This window comes from Nasonia vitripennis, chromosome 1, assembly GCF_009193385.2.
Source record: "Nasonia vitripennis strain AsymCx chromosome 1, Nvit_psr_1.1, whole genome shotgun sequence".
Taxonomy (NCBI): Eukaryota; Metazoa; Arthropoda; class Insecta; order Hymenoptera; family Pteromalidae; genus Nasonia; species Nasonia vitripennis.
The window spans coordinates 27,490,137-27,516,263 of record NC_045757.1 but is presented as its reverse complement, the minus strand read 5'-3'; the positions used below and the strand labels follow the sequence as shown (position 1 = coordinate 27,516,263).

Genomic DNA, 26,127 nt, shown 5'->3' with positions numbered 1-26,127 from the left:
CAGGATCCATGCAATTCTAATATAAAATACAATATAAAACCAAGTATCATAAAAATGTCACTATTAAACAGAGAGAGAGAGAGAGAGAGAGAGAGAGAGAGAGAGAGAGAGAGAGAGAGAGAGAGAGAGAGAGAGAGAGAGAGAGAGAGAGAGAGAGAGAGAGAGAGAGAGAGAGAGAGAGAGGGAAGATCAACCATGATAGAAATAACGCGAGTCAGTCGATATATTGTAGTAGTGCCAAGCCATTAGTGGTATTATGTAAACAGATCAGTTTTAGATTGGCTTATTCTCGTGACCACTTGAATTTGCTGCTCTTTAATCTCCGGCTAACGGCGATAGGTGGCGCGTGTATATATTTCCATTTCCCTCATCACAATCTGCAAATTAAGTCTATAGATACAGCGTTGTGCCACCTATGCCAAAACTGCCTTCTCGGGCCTGCTGCTTGGGCCATTCATGCTATAACTGAGACTTCTATATTATGCGAATGATTACCGCTGTTCATTGCGTAAACTCTGTGCATTTTATTTTGCAAAATTATGACTCTTCATTCTAACTTTCCATGCATAATTGTGATCAATTCAGAGTCTCAAATGAAAAAATTATATTTCGATTTTATTCGTATATAAGTACAAAATCTTCCAACTTAAACTATTAAAACTCAATAGAGTTTCCTAAAAATAAGCCTCGCAAACTCGCTTCGAATATCCACCTTTTCTAATAACTCCTATCTAAAAAGCTCGTCTTCTCCAAGCACATCTCAAGCTCGCAGTCTCCGCATCAGTCAAGCACGCATAATCGGCTTTTCGGAACGATGCATAACGCTCTCACCTCTCGATTACACGCTCGACACGACACCAGTTGCACAAGAGAAGGAAGGCTCCTTGTATATACCTATACAGCACACATATATACCAGGCATTTTTCCTACGGCTGCTACACGGCCTTGACAAGGATCCCGAGTAAAAGTTGGCGCGCGAATGTGACGGATAGACCCCCATTATCCGGCTCTCGACCGTGAAAAACGGCATTCGCCACGCGAGAGCGTCTTCGGGGATTTCTTTTTATTTCGTGAATTTTTAAAGGCCGAAAACGTAGCGCTCGGCTGATATCGATCGCGTAAAAGTGTGCAACGATAATGTTATCGGCTTTTAGCGCGGTTGTAATCCGCAATCGCATTTGGTTTTCAGAGGATGAAATATTGTCGTTTTACGATCGTACTTCGCATTATTGGAGTAAAAACGGAACACTATATGTACTATTGCGTAAACGTTTTTAGCACCGATTCTTTTTTGCGCGCATAAATCGTTCGCGCGGAATTTTTACCATCGCCTGCACGTACACACGTCGCGGACGATAATTGTTGCATCAACGATGAAAAATGAGTTTTGGCTCGTCGTCGACTCGGTTTAGAAGTCTTATGGAGGTAAAAGTAACAAGTTTGGCAAGGCCTGAGGATAAAAGACATTTGTACTGTTTAGCGATTGCTTCTCGGCCTTCACTTAAACCATACTGTCATATCCGCGGGTCTATTCGAGTTGTTGCACGAGGCTCCTCTCTCTCTCTTGGTCTCGGTGCGTTTGAAAGTGAAACCGAATTGCGAATTTATACATAACATTGAAAGCGTCTCCTGAAAAGGCCGGAGTGAAATATAGGGGTTTTCAAAAATATCATTCTGCCAAGTTGTGCAATTACGTGCCTGTACCCGCTTTCTTTGCCGGCCTGTGTGTGTGTGTGTAATGTATGCCTCCTTTTACGAATGTAGCTCACGGCTATGCAGATTACACTCAAATTGGGACTTTTCTAACGAGGCTTTAATTGAACGCTTCGCCATTTCATTTTATACATAGCGTCGAGCCTCGCGGAGAGTTAGAAAATTTGACATTTTCCAGTCTCGCCGGCGTGCGGGACGCATCAATCACGCGAAATTGCCGCTGGGAAAATATGAAAGTAAGGCGTCTCTCTTAAAATAACGACTGTACAAATGATCTCAGGCAATTCGCCGAACGAAAAAGTCATCCCCAGATCTTTATCCCTTCTTTAAAAAAAGGTCCCCAACACGCATATTCACCGAAGCCTCGAGGGAATTTTCGTCCGTATCTGCGAGTATCCACTTCCGATGGCTGCAGCTCGTTAATTGTATAATATGGAAGCAGGAAGTCCCTCGGCTCGAATTTCCGAGGCCGATAGATCTATCTGCGGAGCAGACGCAGGAGCAGAACCGATGCAAATCGCGAATTATTCCAAGCTGCTCGCGCGCGCGGTTTCACTTCCTGTAGCTTTTAAATGCGCTGCGGCGTGGTTACCACGTGTATGCGCGTGCAAAGGTGAAAATGTATTACTTATATGTTGTACAGATAGCATGTATACAGCGCGAAAGGAAAAACTCTTTTCGCAAAGTGTGACGCATTGTGTCGATTTTTTCGAGAAACCTCGTATTTACGATCTCTGCCGAACAATCGGTATACTATACTGTTATGAGTGATATGTGGGCTGTCTACCGATCGCGCGTTATATTTCGTCGAAAAAACGATCGTTTTGAAAGTCGATTCCCACATTTTCGTATAGCAACAATGCGAGATCTCGATTCAACGAGGTTTTACACGCAGACACTTAAGTCTGCAGTGAAGCAACGGCCAGACATGATCGGCGCGATTATTGAGCGACCGGTAATGGATTTAGCGAGTACAGTCGGAGAAAACAATGCGATAAATCCTTTCGCCTCCTGGCGATCGGTTGCAGCGAAGAAGAAAACGAAACCCAATTCGCCGACGCGATATTCCCCTCCTGTGTTGTTGGAAAAGATTCGACGAGTCTCTTGCGCAATCGAGAGATTACCAAACGACCGTAAGTACGTATCTCTCTTTCTTTCTTCGCTTTTATTCCGTTTGGAATCCGCGCACTTATCTGCGCATCCATCGGAGAGCTTTTGCTTGCGTATGTGTACTTCGGCTGTCTTCTCCTGATGGCGATAAAAATATGGCTTGTGTTGCAAAAGAGTCGTACTCTCACTGGTATTATGCGGGGAGAAAAATTGTCTTCTTTTGTTGTGTGTTTGAATAGAAACGATCTTGATCTTGTACTGGAAATCGACTTGGGCGTAAAACGTACGATTTCACAGATTTGTTGTGTACTGGTGGTAGCGAATTGAAACGTCGCGATTCTGCTCGCTCGGCGTCTCGCGTTTCCTGCTTCTTTGTCGAATCGTTCGTTGAGAGCATCAGGATTTACGCCGTTGCTTGTTAACGGTTTAAGTTCGGTGGGTAAAGTTGCGTTTACGCGAAAAATCAGTATTGGACACAACGTGGCTTGGCTTCCTTGAAACAGAGCATTTGGGACGTAGAGTGCATTGCAATGAAATGTGGCTTTAATGATTTTCACGTGTAGGTAGCCGAAGTGACACGCGACCTTCGCACGCCTTACAAGTGGGAATCAACTTTTCTCTCGTTTCAAAAGTAAATGTTTAACGTTTCTCGATTGGCCGCACATTGCAAAGCTAAGCCTTTCGAATGTATTTGCGGGCTTGTAGCTTGCTTACCGAGTATCTCTCGACAGTTTAAAAAAAGCTACGCTGATATATTTGTGAGTTTCGATCACACAAGTAGATGTCGGATTTTAAAATTAAAATTAAAACGACCCGAACAAAAACAATCACAAAATACAACTCAAACATCCCGGAAAATCCGAACCGCGAAAAAACGAAGTGAATCGGACAAACAAAAAACCCGAGAGCGTAAATGTACACACATTCCTGCGCGGCGACTTCTCACTTTCTCTCTCGCTATACCAGAAGAAAAATGCGACTCTGCCGTTCGCCGTTTCGACGCAGTATCCGCTGCAGCATATACGTATACATCAGCAGTGTACACCTATACACAGACATGGAAGCAATGGATTACGCGAGTTACGATTTCGGCGCTCGTATAATTCCCTCGCAGCCGCGACTTTACGCTTCGTTAGCATAATTCTGCAGTTTGTACGGGACTCTCGCGCCGAGCCGTTATCATCGTCGCGCGACTCTGATTCATTGTGTGTTGTGTGTACGCGACTGTTGAGAGATCGCTGAGTCGCGGCCCGATGTCGGCAGCCGATATGATCCGCTTCTTATTTGAATTCCACAGGAGTGCCGGCGGGTTCGGCTTGTTGCAGATTTCGATGCTGTTTCTAGGATGGTCTCTATGGGTTGGTTGGTTCGATCGAACGATCGTTTGGATTTTGATGGAGTTGAAGCGAGTAACGACTACAAGTGGAACGAGTCGAGTGCAGTCGTAAGAGATTTGTTTATTTCAAACCTTTCTTAACGAATTACCCATTCGTTTAAGCTCTTCGTCACACATGTAGCGAACAACACTTGTTTCGGTAGGCAAAAATTTAAATAATTTTTACAGCTTCTATAATTCGTGATATGCTGACCACGCAAAACATCAAACACGACTTCCGCAGAGCTGTTTTACCAAAACAACGAAGTATAAAAAAAATTTGATTTGACGCAAGTGCTTCGCATAAAATTACGAATGTACCTACGCAAGTAATATCATTTGAACCAGGAATTGAAGAAAAAGTCCGTTTCTGGGTTCGCGATGACTAATTTCCCGTGCGGCTAGTATACGCATCCCGGAAGGATTTCGAGACAAAGCCCGTTGCTCCTTACAATGCCAATGAAAAATTGAAGCCACCGTCACGTATGCTATATCATTATTTATGAAAAAACTGCTTGAAAATAAATTAGACATAAATTCTCGCTAAAAATGTAATCGAATGCACATAACGAATTCATAAACGATATGGTATGTATAATACCTCGAAGCAATTACTCTCACAAATCATTCGCTTCGAAAATTGTTGAAGTAGATATAATATTATGGTAGCGAAGAAACTTGGAGAAATCACACTGAGAAGTGTCTAGAAAACGAAAACGATTGGGCAAAAAAAAACTCGTCCTTGTTATCAGGTACAATAATCAAATGAGGAAGTTTTTCGTTTTAGCGTTTCGCTCGAGCGGTTGACGCAATGAAAATCGTGATATCGCGTTGCGCGATCTCACGCCTTAGTAGACAATGCCACCGGTCTTGCGCACTCGCGATTCGATTGCGCTTCGAAGTACTTGACCCTTCTGGACGCTTCGGTGCACGTGAGAAACATTTTTTAAACGACTTTTCATTCGCGGTGATGCTTGTAAAATTTTTGGATATTAGTTTGATGAGTTTTCTCATTTGAATTATTATAAAGGCTGGAAAATATTTTGATGGATTTGTTTACGAGTATATTAGTCGAAATAAATATTTGTGTGAGAAAATAAAAATTTTCCAAGCGTGTGTTTTCATATAAAGCGATAATATGATAATTTATTCTGAGGTATTTTGACGTCAGTAAGGTATATACTTTCGTATATTAGGAAAAAAGTATAGGACCTCTAAAAAGATACGGTAAATATTCCTTCTTATGCTCAATTCTATAACTCAAACAGTGAACATTAAGAATGATTGTTATAGCAAAAGGTTATTTTCAAATCATAAATTTGAGTTAGCGACACAAAAAATGTTCATTAAAAACTGTTGCGAGTCTAATCCATGAACTATACATCAAAACAAAGCAGTTTTAAGCTGTCGCTTCGCGCAAGTGCTTAAACTCCTCGCGTCTCCAGTCATCAAAGATAGGCGGCGCATAGACACTTTCCTATTTCCCTTTTCACTTATCTGTAGGCAGAATGTATATATAGAGGTGTACCACCTATGCCAAAACTGCTCTGTTGGGCCTTCTTGAGCCGCTTATACTATTTATTTTGATAAGAAATTCCTGACTGTGTTATAACAGGAAACTGATAAAGTTAAAAAAATGCAATAATCAATTACAGTGCAGAAATAAAATTACGACAGCCTAGACAGGCAGAAAACCGCCTGTAGTTCCAAAATTTTCTTATTCCTGGAAGATAATCATTTAGTGCAAGCCCAGCTGAGCTGATCGAGCAGCAGAACAGCCAATATTTCAGTCAGAATTCAGCAGATATAGATAGAGAAGTCTTACTTATATACTAATTCAGACACCAGCTACCTTTCTGTATTTTTAATTCTCCCCTGGATTATTTAACTCGATTTGGTTTTATTTATAGCGCTTATTGAAAATAACTTGGTTTTCCTCCTAGCAAATACTTTCTCTGTTTGTTATTAACAATAATAACGGCAAATTCATGGTTTTTTAAAAATATCTCAAAAACTACTGCACCTACAAAACAATCATCGTGATTGAAAGTTGCTTGAAATATTGAAATGCATTAATTAATATATTATCTAACAGAATTACACCTTAAAAGTAATAATGCCAGTGTTTCGTCGATAGACTATAAGACAACAGGATGGCAAGTAAGCATTAAAAGAATAATTTTAAAAAGTACAACCATATCTTATTTTTTATATAAGATGAAAATCCGCTTTGTGTTTAAATGATTCTTCTATACACTTAAGAGGGATTTACTTGATTTTTTTATATTTATGATTTTGCTCATATTTGCACAAGATGATTTGGATTATTAAGTATAATGATTTTTGTCAGTGTGCTGATTTTTAACACTTGACATTTTTAAAACTGATTTCACTACATTCATAAGCTATAAACATCAGACAATTTCTTTAATAATCTCATAACTTTTTAGAGGAGAAATCATAATTATAATATTAAGATACAGAATGGTGAGGATGGATACAAAACTTATAGTTGCCAACATTTTATAATTTTAACGGGAAATTTCCTCCGTGAGTTAGGCGGTTTTTTATATGGCATAAACACGTGTAAACACTGAAATTTTCGAGAGGAGAATCCCGACAACGTGCGCACGTGCTTTTGAACGAGACAGGACTACAACCCGCCGATGGCGTGCGTATTCCATGGGTTTTTATGCAAATACGGTGTGATTTTCGTTAACGCATTCTCGACACATAAAACAGTGCGTCATCGGAGTAGCGAGTGAATGTGCATTGGCGGGAACGTCGACTCTTCCGCAAAGTCGCCAAGCAGTTTCTCGCGAATTATAACAATGGGATTTTAGAAGGCGACGAAGAAGATCAACATTTATCGTTAAAATGCGTACACGGGCTTTAATTTTCCAAAGTATATATATATATATATATATGATTTACCTAATGCAACACATGCATCACGTCTCAGTTGCTCAGATCTCGGCACAATGATATCACGCGGAAAGAGCGCGTACTGCTCATTACGCTAGAAAGTGCCTTTTGCGCGGCAATTATTTAAATTACTCACAGCTACGGCTGTGTCTACTCGCGATAGATCGAGCAGCAGCAGCCATACAACTGCATCCCGTCTGACGTAACCCACACATGATTATCCCTCTCTGTGTCGTGTCTCAACTTTCTCACGTAAAGTGGTCTCGTTGCAATTTGATTGCCGCAGACATCAGACGCGCATAGTCTCGGTTCCGCGTCAAAACCAGCCGTCGTCGCTTTTCCTGGAAAAGCTGGACACACCCGCTCCATCAGGTGGTACACGCACGTGTGTAAGCTTGTGTGTGTGTGTGTGTACGTCCTGCGAATCGGCACGCGCCTACCTATACACGTGGGGAAACTCCACTCCGAGGAACGTTCTGGACGATGCTTCGCGCGCGCGCCCGGCTAATTATGCAATGGACCTCTGCGCGCACATTATGTCACCTGCATAAGCGCGAGGCCATACGGCGTCCGAGTGTGTGTGTACCGGCGGGGATTATGTCATACTCGTAAGCCGGGCCTCCGTGAGCTATGTGTGCATGTGTGTGCGGAGACGATTGCCGATCGTGTATGAGGCCGTTAGTTTGTCATTATCGCGCGAGCGGCTTTCTCGGCATGTACGGGAAATTGAGTGCTCGTGTGGATATAATGGCTGATGTGTCGCGTAATGTGTGCTGATGTGGCTTGGGAAATCGGGAAGAATGTGTGTGATTATTGTGAGGATCGATATTGGAGATCAAAGTGCGAGTGTAGTAGTGATGATGATACGGTGAGATGATGTATAGTTTTAGGAATGAAGTTTGCTTGATTGATCAGGTTATGCTTTATTTTTTTGGAGTTGTATGATTTTCAGTGAGTCGATTGTACTACGTGACAGAATAATGAATGATGATTGCATAAAAATAAAAATAATTATAATACTGTTCCAGAATTAGTAGATGATATCCGATTTTGGTAAGACGCTCGCATATGTGCAGATATTTTCAAGGCAACTACATAATAACGCACTCGGGAATAAAACAAGTTTCGACTGATTAATTTCAAGTCGATCTGCATTTACATAACAATTGAAGATTCAATGCTGCCGAAAAGAAAACAAAAAATACTTCCGATCTTACGTATTAATCTTTGGCGATGGCGCCAGGGCCTCGGTAAGTATAAACCGAATAATCCCGAAACGCGATCATCAAGAGCGCACGGTCCAAATGGAAGGTGGAGCAGAGCTCTCCCCGAGGCTCTGAGCTGTAATCAAGAAAACCAGTCGTGTGTGTGTAAGGCTCGCCCGAGGCGCCAGAGGAATGCCGCACAGTAGCCCGTATTTCTGCATTCCGCTCTCGATCTGCGTTTTATAAGGAAGACTGGCGAGATTTCGCCAAAGCGACTATGTACACTCGCTTCTCTAATCTGATGATAATCTGCCGTCAAACGTACGCGAGCAAACGAGATGACGCGCGAGAAGCTGTATTGTCTCTGAGAGCCTGATTCGACGAGGTTCTAATGAGAAGTGTAAATATTGGCTTACTTTGTTTTTCTTGGGCGTTAGAGATACTTTCGAGTGTTTTTCACTGGGTCATCTCAGATAGTTATCGTTTTGTAACGTTATGTCGTTCTGTGTGTGGATTCGATATGTTTGCGCAGGGGATTAATGTACGAGGAAACAAATACACTGCATTTCGTATTGAATAACATCGGTTATTTAATAAGTTGATAAATTCGATAAAATTATGTAAAGAGATATTCAAGAGATATGTCAGATCCAGCGTGTTTTACCTCCTTATCTTTCAAAAGATGTGAGAGAAAATTCTACATTTTTAAATTTTTGCTTTCGCTTTCGTGCTGAACGTGTTATAAATTTTGTGCGAATGAAAATAACTTTGTAAACTTTCGTTCTTTATCGAATCGGTATATTCGTGCTTTGCTATACCAAAATAGCTCTTTTTAGTGTAACATAACACGCCACTTTTCGCGCAGTTATATAAAGACGTTTGACGCTGCCTTCACCCCATAATCACTTGTTCGAAAAATAGAAACTTTATTTTCCGTCCAATTAAGAAACATCTTATTACTGCAGCTTGTACCCGCACGCGTCCACTTTCTGTCATTAGAAACGTCGAAAATCCTCGGAAACATCCTGCAATTTGTTTCGAAAAACACACGCGGCGCAATGCGCATGCGCATGTCGGCAAAAACGGCGCTACACGTAAAGAACGCTCGAATTGATATTTATAACGTATAATTTACACTTTATACGTCGTGTTGTGAGCAATCAAGTTTTTTCATTTAAGCTCAAAACTTTCTTCCAGCCGTTACAAGCATCTCCCCCAAGCGCGCATAACCTCAAAAAAGTACCGGTCGAGCTTTTTATCGAAATATCGCACGCAGGCTAGCGAGCGTGCATCGACGAGGGATTGTCCCCGAGACTACAAAAGGAGGAACGCGTCGAAAAAAACAACAACGGATCCCCTTTCGAAAACAGTCTTCGGAATCCTGTCACACAGCGAGACCGCAACGGTAGCCGGCGCCGGCATTTTCGAGAGACGCATACACACCGCAACTCTCGAGAAAGGATGGCTTTGACGCAAGTCACTTCACGGGCACTTTGTATTTCTATATATCGGAGTAAATACGCACACGCGTGTGTGCGCACCGGTATAAATATGTTGCATATACATATATATGTAGAAAGATCACTACGGTGTGCGGCGGTTGGCGCTGGGACGCGAAAGCGGCGGCGGCGCCTGTCGCGAGAGAGGAGAAAAAGTAAAAAAAATTGTCGTGCGAGAGGAGTGAACAAAAAATAAATATCGTGAAAACGTGGCGCCAGCATCAAGATCGGGAAGAGGCTTGGGGTCCCGGCCATGGTTAGTGCCACTGAACGACGTAACGAAGAAATGTGCGTACGTGAGTATCAAGGAATTAATTGGCCTGTAACCAATTGATCGGTGATCTTTATGGTTACGTATTCCGTGACGCGAGAGGAAACATTTGACTCGACTGTTGATTTATATACAGTGAGTTGATGCTGGAAAATTTGTCCGATTGGACTTTTTGCGAGAGAAGCTGTTGAACCGAATATGCTGTTAGGTTAAAGAGATAAGGGTTATGAGCAGATTAGCTTATGCGATAAATACGGAATAATTTATTCTTTTATGTTAGATCCACGTTGATTGCCAGGCTATTGTAAAAATAAAATAAGAACGCGATTAACGTTTAGTTGGTACTGCACAGCCGACATGTATCTACTTACGCGCTTTCGATTGTAAGCCGCAAAATACGTTAATTATATAGTTCAGTTTTTTATCTTTACATTGGATTATATATAGGAAATAATTATTAAAATGAGAATCACATTTTTTCGTCAATAAATCCTCATTACGCTTTTGTTTTGCCTACGAGCATATCTCCACACAGGTGTCCCAAAATCGAAATCGATCGAAATTCCCATAACAATAAAATATACAACAAGCACAAAGCTTCGAGTAAATGACGCAGACACGCGAAACAAATTCGAAAACAAAGCAAATTCCACCTCCTCTCAGCGATCGTTTATGTAAATACGGAGAAAAAAGGCGCGCGCAAGATTAACGAGTATAGGAAAAAAAGGAAAGCTCAATCAACGAGAGATATACCGCTCGACATATATCGCGGAGAGGAAGAAAGGAGGCGCCTGACTGTCGGCGCTCGATCGCTGAACCGCATTTCACCTGGTCGTCGTCGTCGCCAGGTATTAAATAATTATTATTTCGAAAGGGAGAGTGTGAGGAAGAAGCGGGAGAGCCGAAAGAAGGCGAGTCGATTTCTGGCCCAGATTCGGCGTCCTTCCCCCCGGCAATGCTGCGCCACTTCCATACACAGACGAACTGCTCCGCGCACTCGAGGGACCTATAGAAACCTGACCCAAACTCTCATGCATCTATACACACACGCGTGCGTGCGTGTATAACACGTCTTCGTTTCACCTGCTTGCGTGAGCTTTCTTTTCTTTCGCTTTTATTATTTTCTCTCGATTTTTCGCACACCGGTGTACACAATATGCGCGGCGAGAGCCTAGAGGGCAAGTCGCGTTTTTATTTTTTAATTAATTGCAGTTCAACGATGCTATCGCATAAGATAATATATTCTGCGCGCAAATCTGTCGAGTGACGCGGGAAATCGACTGCGCGCCACCTATCTGCGCCAGTCGGAAATTATACAGTGAACTGATTTCAACTCTCCTAATTTCAATACTCCTAGTGATCAAAACAAAAATTAACGAGATACATTCCGTTGTTGCATCGTTACTTAATCTTCTACTAATCTCGTCGTTCCAGACGCATAATAATCTCGCGGTCGTTCGACTTCAGCGTTATTTACGCGTCTCTTCGTTGCGTATTATATTATAGCTCGGCATAACTCTGTCCCGCATTGTAGAGCGCCGGCGAGAGCCTCGAAGAAAGTCGCCTAAACGAAACGAAGGGGAAAGTGGATAGGGTAAGGCTCGTTTGTCCTATCCTATATATACTTGAATGCCGATCGCACCTGATGATGACGTGAACAAGTGATTTCCACTCGCAACTTTCCTGTAAACTCACTCACACACATGACGCTGCTGCTGTTGGAGATACAAAAAAAATACCGATCTAAATGAGATCAAGAACATGGGAGACTTACAAAATCTTTTTTTTTGGACTCTATGTTTTTTCCCTACTGTATAATAATACTACTGTTATCGAAATCAGAGCTTAATCACGCCGGACAGGCTATTAATTCGTAATTCGTATTTTGGATCCGTGCGCTGCAAGACGTGCCCTGGAAATTGAGTTTTTGATTGTACTCCTGTGATTCGTCGATTAAGGAAGTGAGATAATTTTCGGCTCGTGAATTCGAAATCGACTTCGTCCATTCTTCCGTCACCTAGATATAGATGATGCGTCGAACAAAATTATTGGCAAAATTGGTGCTCCTATTTTCACAACTGTAGACGCTGAATTTTCGAAATAGCGCTGATTTGCAGCGGAACCCCTGGTCTCGTTTGATTTTTTACACGAAAGTGTTTTTCCTTCTAAAATTTATGGAGGAGAAATTTCGTAATGCGAATAAAATACTTTCTATAATGCTTCATTGAAAGCGCGTGTAAGCGATAAAGCGCTTGAATATTTCGTCTCACTTCCTGCTGCGCGTATACGTCAATGCACCTTTAGATCTTTCATATCGGATCGTTGTCTCTTTGATTTTTATAAAATTGTCCTTACGTACGCTAAATCGAGCAATTTTCAGTTTTCATTGTTCTTCTCGTACTACCGGTAAAAATAAACGAGCGACGTCTCGTTACATAACTTCATAAACACCTCATCAGTAAATGATCGACACGTAACTCTTCAATTCTTCAAACCACAACTTCACACCTGCACATTCCGCTTCATCTTCAATTTTGTCGCCATAAAAGCTCACGCGTCGCGCGCATAAGAAAGTGTTTTTCTCTTTAACAGCCGGTGCTCCGTAGTGTCGATGTCGTGTACGATCGCCGCCGCGACTAATTATACGGAAAGTAAGCGCGTGTGCACAGACGTATCCGCGGAAACGCGCGTTTTCCGAACGCGCCGATTTCGCGCCCCCGGGCGCGATCTTTTCCAGCGTCGCATTAAGACGCCTTAATTGCGGCTGCGCGTGTGTGCGTATGCGTCGCTCTTCTTTTGCTCTCGCGCGGGATTATACTCTAATGCATCGTTTCCTCGATTAGCCGATCGAACGAGGAACAAGATATCGCGTGTTGTTTTTGGTGTTTATAGCGTTGTTTATCGTATTTACACTTTAATAACGGCTCTAATTTCGATAAGGTTTTAATACGTTTCCGCGTGATCGAAGTAACGAGGTTCAAAAATGCGAGTAAAAACTCTCGCTTGTTGCAATTATACGGCGTTTTTTTTCCTCGAAAAATAAATCTCCTCTCGAAGTTTTTTTTAATATTTATCGCGAAATTTCTTGCATCCTCGAAAAGAAGAAGCATCACCGTCTGATGAACTCATCGTCCGAAATGATCAATGGTGTGCAAATTGGCCAACCTCGACTATTAAGCAGGAAAAAAATCGCAGAAACTTCCTATCGCCTCGGAGGATCTTCTCTGTCTATAAATTATCGCCGCTCCGCCGTTGGAACGTGCAATTTAACGGACGAAACGAAAAAAGCTAAAGAAACGGCAGCAGATCTTGCTCGAGTAAACGACCGATCGTTTCAGGGTCTCGATCATGCCGAAAGCCGCCACTCGGCTGTGCATAACGCGCGCGCTGCATACAGTCTCTATAATAGCCGTGCGCTAATACACAATTATAAATCGGCGCTCGAGAAAGGCCTATAATAACGGCGCCCGAGCAAAAAAAGCAACGTAGACGTGTAAAATAAGACGAGAGAGGGAGAGATGCCAGTCATCGTCGTGATTCAATTGCGCGACGGCACACAGGAAAGCAGCGAGTAAAAAGCTGCTGTTCTTTATTTACGGTGACGTAATATCTTTACTGGCCCCTTTCTCCCTCGCGAGGCTTTTTCTCTCTTCTTTTATACGCGAAGGTGTGTGTGTGCGTGTGTGGATCGAAAAGAGAGCGCAAAAAGAAAGGAGAGAAGGGGTTACGCAATGCTTTTCGGGAGCAGATTTCCGCGCGCGTAAAATTTCACCAGAGATATATGGCGAGTAGGGGCGGAAGAGATCGACGCACGTCCTTGCCTGGCTCAGGCCTAAGGCCGTTCGAACGCTGTGTATACGAGCTGCAGGAGGTGAGGATCGCGAGAAAGCATTGACCTTATCCCACTAGGAAGATAGGTAGTAGACGATCGTTTTAATCTTTTTCTCGGGGATCGAGTGGTGCAAGATATCGCGTGGACGATAATGACGCGGACTTAGTATTTATGAGATTCTCTACGGGTCACGAGTGTTTTTTTTGTTGTAGATCGGCAATGTTTCGCTCGAGCTATATTGACGATTTTGGCGCATTTTCGGAGCGAAGTCGCTGGATATTGTGATGGTAATTTTGACGGTTGTTAGAGTTATACGTAGAAGTTCTTTTACGTAACGACTATAATCGTTCCGAAGATTCTCAAAGGTCATGTTAGAATCGAGCCGAATGAAAGTGTTGACCTTACAGTCGTGTATAATTTGCAGAAATTTTAGCAAAGATGACTTTTAAATTAGAATATCAGCGAACGTAGCATAACGATTATTTTGAAGCTTAAATTAATACAAATCAAAGCGAATTACGCAACACCAATAAATTATCGTTGAGTAACGCTCGCGTATACGAAATGAAAAAAATTCGGCTCGTCGCGTACGAAATCCGTATATTTTTACAGCCTCGTAAAGAATTTTACAAGCACCCGCGGGTAAATTGGCTTTGCGCTCCTCTTACTGAACTGTTACGTTTTCTCTCATTGCGCCGGCTTGATAATGCGCCTTTGTTATCCTATACACATGAAAGTCTCGTCGTCGCGCTGGTCCTGCTTTTTGCGTGTGTAAAGCCGGTACTTTCCGAGATCTGACCTACTGCAGTGCCTGGAAGTGGTCATGAACTTAAAAGCTTTTATGAGTCGGTATATATGAAAGTGCGGCAGCGCGCGTCAAGGCTTTCAACCGTGAAACACTTCGATGCTTTTATTTAACAATAGTTTAATGCTCCACGCGCAGCGATTCGCCTGAATATTTTTCGGACACAGGAAATTACTATCACCGTGCGGGGAGATTTTTTCATCTCTCATAGGCGAAACTCTCTTTGTCGGTTTGTATTATTTTTCAAAATTAGCTTTGATTTTATCGCTCGCTTCAGGGTGTACGAGAGATCGAGCTTTATGTTGTGGAGCAGTGAATATAGCGTTATAAAGGCCTCATTACAACTTTGCAAGCATTGAATCCTCACTTCGCTTATGTATACTAATGCGTCAATCGTGATATCATCGTACAAGTATTTATGCGATGCTAACAGGCATAAAGTGTTGTATTAAATGAGTTTGCGGGATTCATACGCAGCTTGAGTAATCGTGGAATCGATTATGCAGACATCACGATGACCGTAGTAACTTTCGAGAAAACTTTAATCCTTTGATTTAAACGGTAGAGTGAAGACAAGTGGTGTCCTGACACATTTCCATTTCTCGCAGTACAATGCACAACCAAAATTGAATACACACAAGTTTAGATGCGCTCCGCGCGTTCTTTTTATCATATCATATATGACGCGATCAATTCTTTTTGATAGGATATAACCATGTGTCATCTAATATACGAAAACTGCCTTGTTGGGCCTTTCGATTGAGCCGCTGTACTCTTGGTAAAGTACCCCACCTCCTGCACCATCAGCGCGAAATGAAGAAAACGAATATTTAATCAGTCGTCACCTGCAGCAATTTTCGCTTTAGTCTACTCCTCCCTCCAAGCAAACAAGAATTAAAAAAAAACTCTTCGCAGAAAATACCTTTCACAGAAAGTCCCCCCGCGGACGGCGCACACGTGCGCGTATACACGCTCGTTTTACCCGCGGAAGCCGTTGAACCCGGAAAATGTGTCTAGTCACAATTATCGCCGTTTTTCCGAAGCCTCCGCGCACACTATGTTATTATAGGCAAAAACCGCGCGCCTGTGCGTGCGCTAGCCTAGGAAAGCGAGCGAGCATAGGCGCCGAGTTCAATTGATACGTTTCACTCCGGCATTTTAGCGCTTTCCTTTTTCTTTTTACCGCCGAGAGTTTCGCGAAATCTTGAGTCGATTTTCTTTTTTCTCTCTTTGCTGGCCTTTTTATCGTCGCAGGGCCGTCGCAGGGTGTAATGAAGATTCATTTTATTCGCTGCGTTATGCACTGTAGGAACTGTAGGAACTGGTATATAGGCTCACTTGTATCGGGTTCCGAGCAGCTGGCGCCTGTTCGGATTTTCGAAATCGAATTTTGGGCAGTAAATGAAAGCCAGAAGGGGATTAAGGAGATTTACTGGCTGTATTGAGATTCTTGCTGGCGCCGTAATTTCTGTTTCAAGGTTTTTATGTGCGATCGGTTAAAAAAATTTGAGTTTTTGAATTTCGAAATTACATGCTTCTTATAGAGTGCTTTTTCAGCACTTTATGTTTTCAATTTATTCATGCTATAATCCGACCCACGCTTATACACACGCTAGTACGACGCACTTGATGTCACGTTACGAAACTTCAACGACATTTTCCCCGACACTTTCCACGGAGAACAACTATATAAGCGTCATAAATTTCTCTCCACTTGATTCCTTTATACTATCGCACACAATACACAGCCATACATGCATCGCATCCCACGAAGTCGATGTAACAGCACGGAAATTTCAAAACAAACGGCGATATCACTCGATCCAAGCGACTTCGCGCGCAAAAATAAAAAATACCAACATCCTCGTTAAAACTCATCTCTCAAAATCCATAAATCCGAGCTACGCTATACTATCCCGTTAGATAACCGAGCGCGACTCAAAAAGCCACGTAAGAATTATAAAATGCCGAGTCTACGCACATGCAGATGTCTTCCGCGTTTTGTGGCGATGACACGGTGCCACTGCACTTTCTTCCAGTCCGCAAAGAAAAGGAGAGAAACGGGCAAAACAGAATGGCATCTTGCGCAATATCTCGCGTGACAATGCGTCCCGCGTATTAACAGTCAAAAGGAGAGATACGCGCGGGGGCAGTCGAACATCAAAGCTTCGGAAGCTACACGCGCGCGCGCGTTGTGTGAGTGCGTGTCACGTGCGCGTACGGCTTTCCAAAGGCGCCTGCGCTCGCTCGCTCGGCCTTTACACTGACCCAAATACCTCGAATAACGGAGTGAGAGGCTCGAGAGAGTATAGGTAGTTTGTGTGTTGTTAGTAGATTTCTAGGTGCGAATTTAATCGAGAGTGATATATTCAGACAATATTACAGCAAGATAATCGGTTGTATAATTTATTTAGTTGCGCGCAGCATCCGAACCTCTGGCGACCTGGGGCGTCGGTGTCATAAGAATAGTTTTTGGGTTAACATCTTCGAGAAAGAAAATTAACATATTTTAGCTTGAGTTGAATAATAGGAGAAGCGACTCCTCGCAATGCAAAGTATTACGTGTATGTGAAATCAGAGGCTTGCAGAATAATGAATGTTTCCGTACAATTAGCGAAACAAACACGGTTATCTTCTCTCTTATTCAACTGTGGACGAGCTTTCGGACCTCTAAAATGTCTCATGTTCACATTGATGAAAGCTCAATCGACGTAAGGATGATTGATTTCAGGAAGTTTTCCTGTTCAGCAACACGTATACAAGCGAGTCCAGAGATCGATTTTAATCGGATATACACGATCGATGCCGGATCGCCGCGAAAGTCGACGGGCTATCCGGTAGTTTTCTGCGTCGATATATACGAAGCCTTGGAAGTGGATTTTGAGGCTTTGAGCTGCAGGTGAAATTATCTCCTGCAATTTTTGGGATTTCATTTGTAATTTTTGCCGGAGAAAGTGCAGGCATTGAAGTTTGATGCATTACGGACTTTTAAATGTTGTCTGCGCAGTTTTGTTGATTTTATTTGAATGTTTTCGTGCGAATAACACTACGTTTTTACAAGGCGATACAGGTACACCTGGTTGTTTGCTTCTTGAAAAGAAATTCTATAGGACGTAAAGAGTAAAGAACATAATATTATTTTGCGAGATAATAATTTTTTTTTGTGAATTTGTCAGCGCATATTTAACAATATGTATATCTAAAGCGTTATTTTCTATAAGTTGTCAGCAATCGTTGTTACCCACTATTTAGCATTATCTTTAATAATTTGTCAGAGAAACTTTGTTAACCTCAAAAGTTTAGTTTGCGGCGTACATTTCGAGGAGCAAGAGTTTCGGGATGCTCCAGTGCGCGTTTTGAGCCTTTTTTGACAGTTGTGGCTTGGCAAAATGAGTCTAATTCGTGATTGTCCATATTAGGTTGTAGCTGCTGTTGCGGAGGTGATGAAAGCTTGATTTTTGATATCTGATTGCAGATTTGAATTAAACGTCTTTTAATTTTTCTGCTTTTTTGCGTAGGTGACGACGATTTTATATGCATGTTTTTCTTTAAATTTGTTGCCAAGTCTGAAACTGGACTAGTCGAAGAAGATGGAGTGTTGGATTTGGAATTCATCTTGGTGGCGTTAGTGAGGCTCCAACAAGAACCAAACGCTGATTGATTATAGTTGTGTCGTACAGCCGTATTTATACCCATCAGATGATGGGTGGGGTGTCATTATGGTGGATGGGGTGGTATTTTTTGACGGGTGGGGTGCGACACCCGGTTAACGGGGTGTCGTACTGGACAATCTATATTGCCGAAATATAATGGAAAGAAATAAAAAATATACATTAAGGTAATAAATCATCTTGGACAGGCTTTAAATGCGAATGATGCCCGCGAATTAAACCTGATATGTTTAGATAGAACATAATAACTGTAATTTAATATAATTACTGCTGAAACCTAAATAGTTATGTGAGTATTCCGAATTTATCGTAAAAAATGCAACTTGTCTTTATCGGACAATGCGTATACGCACTTCTAAATATAACGCATAGAGAAAGCTTTCAGACTCTGTTTGTACATATCCTCTAACATTAAAATAACAACATCGGATTCAAGAGCAACGGTGCATTCCACGATTACAATAGTTACCTCATCCGAGCAAAAAGTTTCTCCTTGTGGTTAAGGAACACCGATCGAAGGCACATGCTGCAGCGATACGAATAATAGGAAAAATGCTAAATCGATTTTCTTTTATTACACAATTTTCACTTGCCACATGCTGTATGTATCCCCAACAGGAAATTTCCTTTAAATTTCTACACGTAAATACTCGGCAACGTTCCACTTTTCCCCGCATTACGGCTCGAAAGAATTCGTTATATAAACTGGCTGTGGAATGAATCACCCGCACATATTCGCAGGGATAGAGTTATTGCTATGAAATTCGACGTTATTCTATTATCATCGCGCTCTGATTTGCATCTCACGCAGGTGCACCGGTTATTTATATCTCCGTGATAGATAAGTCTCAATTAATTCATCGAAAACTACGCGAGTCCAATAACTGGTTCCACCTATAAATAGATACGATATATCCTCGTCGTGCTTACATTTTTTCGCGCATACCAATTACCGGAAACGGAAACGCGATCAATCATAATATTCCAGGCTACACACGGAGAACATGATTTTCAACGTGTTCTCGCGAAAAAGTGTACATAGAACATTTGAAATCTCGGCATATATAATATGCGGTATATCAAAGAGCGAGATCTCGGCATTGTGTCCAGATGCTAAAAACAGGATAAAAAATAATTTATAGCGCTTTCAGCTCTCTCGGACAGCAAAAGAGAACAACTGCACACAGGAAAAGGCTTTCATATATTGTTATATATACGTAGGGTTCTTGCGTCCGAATTCTGTATCCTATATACATTTTCCATGGTTTTTAAGCCGGGCGTTACGCCGACTGAGCTCGCTCTATAGCTGTTACAATGAAAACTCCGCTCTTTTCTTCAGGAAGTAACGTTCGGATGCACGCAAGAAAAGCACCCGCTGATATAAATATCGCGATTGCGTAAGTCGTCTTGAGTGACCTTTAAAGCGATGCAGATATTTGGATGTTATATGCAGGTGCTGATGATTATTTGAGTAAGCTTAAATATAAGAGGTGAAATCGATTGTAAACTGTATCGTTGTGTTCGTGATGTAGGGACTTCCTCTGCGCGGGCGATTACGTGTATGGAGCGAAGGATAATAAATGCGCGTTCCGGAAGGTATTGTTTGCGTTTTTATGGAGTCTCTGCTGCAGTTTGTATAACTGCGTACGAAATTCACGAGTGTAGTCATTTTCGTAATTAATGAAGTGTTAACGACCAGAATTAAAACTTCGTTTCTCTTGACGGTTTCTCGAAAACGAGCCACGATAAAAACTTGAAGCACAGAGATAAGGGCTATTTTAATAAGCGCTCATTGCAACGCATTCGCATCGAAATAACAAAATCGAGTTATTAATCACCCAACCAATACACGCGCAGTGGCAGGCTCTTATTAAACTGATTTATTTCCGACCGAACATCGCAAACCACGTCTACTTTTCATCGAGAGGATCGTATAATGTACGAGCCGCATGTTTAACGCAAAATTGTCGCGTAAAATTGATAATTAACGAGAGAGAAAAATCATTTCGTCATCTTGACAGATACGCCGATGTTTCCTCCAACGTACTGAGTTTCCCGCAAAGAAAAAACTGCTTTTACTAGCTGACCATGGCCTCGTGTAGCTCTGATCTGATCTGCATTCATATCTGCGTTCGTTGAACTTTTTCTCCCGAGTTTTCTGGAAAGCGAAATCAGGGAATATCCTCGCGTTTACGTTGCATGCACATGAATACTCTCGCGTCTGCTGGTATAATGAAACTCGAGCGCAAAACCTAATTTATGATAAGTTTTTGAGTTAATTATCGAGTATGCACCTACAGCCGGGGGCTTTTACTTCAGTATAAACAAGGATATACTTTGAGCTTTCTAAAAGAGCTACGCATACGCTTGTTTTAAAGGAAATCATACGACGCTGAATTTTCAAAAGTTGAAGTTTGCCCTCTTATCTCGAGTTAAAAATTATTAAGGAACTAACTGCTGGATATGAGATAATTACACGCTTGAATATATGCAAATTAAGGACATTGCTATAAAATGCTCTGTTTGTTTTTCGAAAATAATCTCGGCGATATACTTTAGAATTACAGCTTGTGTAGATTAACGGATTATTCAACTCTCACGTATACACGTGCGCGCGTATGCATATCAGGTTTTCAATGCTAATTGATCGCACGTCGCCATACAGTTAGCTGGGGACTTTCAAAATTTGAGATTTCCGTTATGTAATCTGACTTCTTGGATGTTTGAAAATACATACATACATCTAGAGTAAGTATCTTATTGCAAGTCTCCGATTGTATCACTCGAAGTAGTTATTTCCTTTGGGACGAAATTTATAGTTGTTATCACAGAACATTACGAGATAAATTGTTCCCGTAATAATCATTATGTATCCTTACTGAAATTTCGGTAAAAAATTGAATTCCAATTTTCACCGCTTCAACACTCTCTTTCCAGTAAGTGAAGATAGGCGGCGCACAGGGGCTTTCCTACTTCCCTCATTGCATTCTACTATCTTAGCGCATATATAGAGGTACATCATCTATACTAGAATTAACTTTTCTTAAACTTGCTTTGGTCGCTCATCCTGTTACTGCTCGAGGTTATCTCGCAGAGCATGTTCTTAGCTTTAATTGTGGATATCTAACTTCATTCCATACGCTCTTTATGAAAGATCTTAAGATATTTGTTTATTCAGCATGAAAATAGTCAATGTAATCTTCAAAAATTGACTTCCACGCGGTTTTCCAAATTTACGTCAAACTACATCTCTGCGATAATAATTCGACTTCAAACAACGCGCAGCGCAGTGTCAACTGAAGTCAGCAGTCGCACATCGTAAACGCTATATATAACCGAAACTTTCACCTTAATTACTCTCTTATCTGCAAACGCGTAATAATAACATCGCTGCAGTTAACTATCATATTTCATGTTTCCCGGCAAAAATACCGAGGAACTCGCTTGAGCAAAAGTAGGAGCGAGTGTGTACGCAAAATACTCGCACAAGAAAACGCGATTATTCCATAGCGACATAATCAAAGCGTTATCTAGGCGCAATTTCTTCCTAGGAATTTCTTCTCCTATATTCACCTCACATTATAATACTATCGCTGCTCTGTATCTAATATGCGATACTTTCCTCGTATATTTACACAAGCTGTATTCAGCCAACGCACTTCCCACCATAAGAATAACGTTGTCTGGAGTCACAATCATTCGAAGATCATACCGTTATACAGACTCGTATACACGGGAACGGGTAAACCTCGGTGTCATTGATTTATCGTGGGCTGGGCTCACACCCTCGTCTCTAGACTCGATCCAGTCGGCAATTCCCCGAGGAAACGATAAATTTCACAGCAGCTTCGTCTCGAGACAACTCGGATATGTGCACTGCGAAAAAGAGACAGTGAGAGACCAGCAACCGTAAACGTAGGAGAACGACGAGGTTGGAAAGCTGCTGGCTGCCCGGTGAAAAGCCGCTCCAACCGCACATACACACATGCGTATGCACGAGTCTCCATATGGATAAATAAACCGATTAGATTATACCGGAGCGATTAATGCAGATTAACGCGGCGAGGTAGTTCTCGTCCTTTTTGCCCCGCGAGCGAACGCGTTGCTTTAATTGGCGATGCGAGCGGATGCATAGATGTCGTTATTATTCACGCTGACTGCCTTTGTTTAATGTCAGCTTGGGAGATCGATGATTTCGTTTGGTTTTTACCCGGAGATTCATAATGCTATGGGTACGGGTTGGATCGCTGTGGCTTGATTTTTAGTCATTATCTAGGCGGAGGGAAGTGGCTTATGTAAGGCAGCTGCGGCTGGATTCGGATTGAGACGTTGGCTTGGATTAGTAGATTAGGATTCGTAATTGAGAATCGTGAAGATTGTATGGTGTTTACAAAATTTGTGTTTGGATTGCTAATATTTGCGGATTCGCCGGTTTGTCGTCAACGTCAGCATTAAAGAAAACGTATCACAGGGTTCTTGACAGACATTTCGTTCATGTAGGACAGCTTACCGCACCTGCTTGTGGTCAACCTTTGGAGGTGAAACATTACCGAAGCTCTTAAACTGAAATTATCGGCTAGAGTATGCAACGTTTACTTAAAAAAGCGTGTGTGGTTGCTGTCAAAGATGCCAAAGAAGAGAGGCCTTCATAAGTGTATACATACAATTTGCAAGATATTTACGATGCACGCAAAGAAAAGCAAACGTTCATCTTGTGAAATTTCAACAACGATCGTCTAATCTTCTCGGCGATGAATCAAGATTCGCCTCTCATAGACTCCCCATCGTGTTTTCCAATATTTCGCAAATCAGCAGGTGCTTTGAAAATTGCACGACAGCTCACTCGTTCTCCAACTCTTCACACCATTCACAATCAGCAGTCATCCTCGTTCTACACTTTGTTAGCTGACATTGATCGTCGCGTGGGAGCCGAAGCCGATCGGCAACAATGGTGGTTAACTAGGGGGAAAGATCGCGGAGCAAAAAAAAACTCTGCCTCGTGAACAACCATGTTGTGGTCAGCCAGTGCTCGGACGAACGTCCTTCTCAAGGCGAAAAAAATAAGCAGCTACCGATTTTTCCTGCGGCAATTCTAACCACTTCATTTCCTTACCCTCGAAACTCCGAATCGCCGCGGCTAATTGGCTAATAACGATTTTCACGCGGCGGCGCGCTTTCTCGACTGCACAGTCGTATGGTCGGCTCTGCCCGGATAAATAGCCGAGCGGAATTTTATCCGTCCGTTATATCTGGTTTGAAATTGCAATGCGGAACGACCTCGAACTTCCGAGTAGCGCGAGCTCCGTTCGTGCAGTAGTGTTGTATACAGTTGCAGCCGTAGGTCAGCGTGTAGCGAGCAGCGCGCGGATATAACGCTATTAAAGCACGAGACTTTCCTTCATCCACAATTTACCGACGACTGTATGCGCGAAACGCGCCGTAGATACGCACGCGATGAGATCGTCGTCCCTCGTGGAAAGAAGTGTCTTTTCATTCGTCAGATTGTAGGTTAATTCCTGTAGGAAGTCGTTTTCGCAGCGATTTCCTTTCTAAATCTGATGTACGCGACTTTTGGTTCACCGTAAGGCCGCTAGGCGGCGCGTGAAACCTTCTAGCGATCTGATTGCCTCTTCTCTTACATAAATAATGCGTTTACGTAATAAATCGATCGAATTAATTGGGACCAGACCTAGCTTTTACGAATTAGTTAATTTAACTAACCGATTTTCTCTCCCAGCGCCAAAACTAGCGCTCACACATATACAAACTCCCAGCAGCTCATTATCCGCTCAACCCGCTTTCCATCGTCGGCGCGGGTAATTTAGCGAGATCCTCGTCTAGTTAGCTCGCGGAAACAAGACGCGTAGATCGCGATGAATTTTCGCGGGCTTCTCTCTAATGGAAATCGAGGTCTCCAGAAATTGTGAAAGAACCATCGTCGGGCATTCCAAGCGAGTGTAACACTCGCGATGTATACACCTATACGTACTCACGCCTACGTTAGGTTAGAGGCGAGCCGCGGAGAAAGCGCGAGTACAGCTGCTGCTGCTGTTGGCCGGCTTGGCCAGAGCTATAACAGAGTGTGTGTGTGTGTGTGTGTACATATATATATATATATATATATATATATATATATATATATATATATATATATATATATATATATATATATATATATATATATATATATATATATATATATTCTAGTGGGCACGGCTCTCGTCTACTGGGTGTCTTGAAAGTAGATTTTCTAGGGAAAAAAGTCCTTTTTTTTGGGTGTACGGAGATTTTGTTGCCTGCTACGTACGTGAGATTTTGTTGGGTTATCGGGCGTTGAGGAGATTTCCTGGATCGGTGTTTATATAGCTGCAGTTGCGGCATATCATTGTTGGTTAAATTTTTTATTTTGTTCGCGATGATGAATCGTGTGACGGAATAGCGGAGGATGTATGATTTTGTTTGGAGGTTCAAAGAGACGCGTGCGGAGTGCGAGTACGTGAGCCTATTACGAATAAACTTTGTTTCTTGACTTTCGGCTTTTAGAAAGTGCGGTATCGTGAATATTAAATCATAACAGCCATACGTATCTCGACATTACGAGTGATTTTGTAAAGTAATGTCAACAATCGTTGCTTTTGCATCACACGTGCGGCTAAAACCCGTACTAGCCCATCGATATTATTTTATGTTCATGTGGCGGTGCGCTGCAAAACCGTCTAAGACAATACCGAGCAAATCTCACGAAATCCCAGCATTCCTCGTGGAAAACGAAAGAAACATTTTCGTTCTCCATCTCAGGAAAACTTTCTTTCTCCGCGTTAAATACCAAGTTTCATTCCAGCCGCGTGACTAACACAAAGCTCGCGCTATACCCCGACATATCTCATAATCAGGAGGAAGAAAACTGAAGCAAATCGATCCCGCGCTCGAAACACCGTGCAATTATACATTCGCGTTCGCCGTGTGCGCAAGATCGGCATTAATCCGTAACGCTCGAAACCCGCAATCGAGGAATAAACAAGTGTGGTGCAATGTACTCGATTCTAGAAGCATCTCGAGAGAAGAAAAGTTCGCACTCACATTTTCGATGCTACTCTCTCATGTCACAGCTGCAGCTCTTCGCACACCTCCTCTCTCTTTCTCTCTCGTCGCCGGTATAGTCGCCGCACTAAAGAAGAACAGAAGAAGAGTCGTCTCGTCGACCGGTTGATAACGATTACATATACCGATCACACACGCGCGCGCAGTGTCGCGCTTTTGCTCGAAAATTTATTGTACATCGACGAAAAGTGTGCTGAAGGATCGGTATAAAGAGAAGCGCCTCGACAGACCGGAGCTCGCGAGCGCGGCGAGTATAGTATAAGTGTAGCCTTAGCGTTTAGCGGTGAGAGGCCGGTGCTCGACTGACGTTCCCGTGCACGCCGGATATTCACTTGTCCTGGGGAATATTCGCGCCGCCTCACACACACACACACACACACACACACACTCACCCACAGCTGCGGCAGCGCTAGCTCCGTTACACGCTGTGGCTTCTCTCTACTACTTCTACTACTACTGCAGAGCTGCTGTTTTACTGCTAGACTGTATTACAAAGCTGCGCTCGAGCGAGCGCTAGGAAATGCGGAGCGAAGCGCGTGGCTCTTCTTTCTCCGAGCTGATTATAGTGCACTGCTGTGAGCCACGATTTCGCGGACGAAGCGGAATTTGAATAAAGATA

General features: G+C 42.4%; 1 protein-coding gene across 3 annotated transcripts in view; it reads right to left on the bottom strand.

The window, feature by feature from the left end:
* LOC100119257 (pancreatic triacylglycerol lipase) overlaps window positions 1-25,915 on the bottom strand; it is a 41,431-nt gene extending 15,516 nt beyond the window's left edge. For 2 of the 3 annotated variants that reach the window (XM_008214014.4, XM_016988858.3), the window contains exon 1: window positions 25,488-25,915. In XM_008214014.4, coding sequence (XP_008212236.1) covers window positions 25,488-25,489 — 2 coding nt within the window. In that variant the 5' untranslated portion in view covers window positions 25,490-25,915. The remainder of the gene's footprint in view (window positions 1-25,487) is intronic. The other variant, XM_008214018.4, reaches the window with a different exon arrangement.
* Window positions 25,916-26,127: the final 212 nt, after the last annotated feature.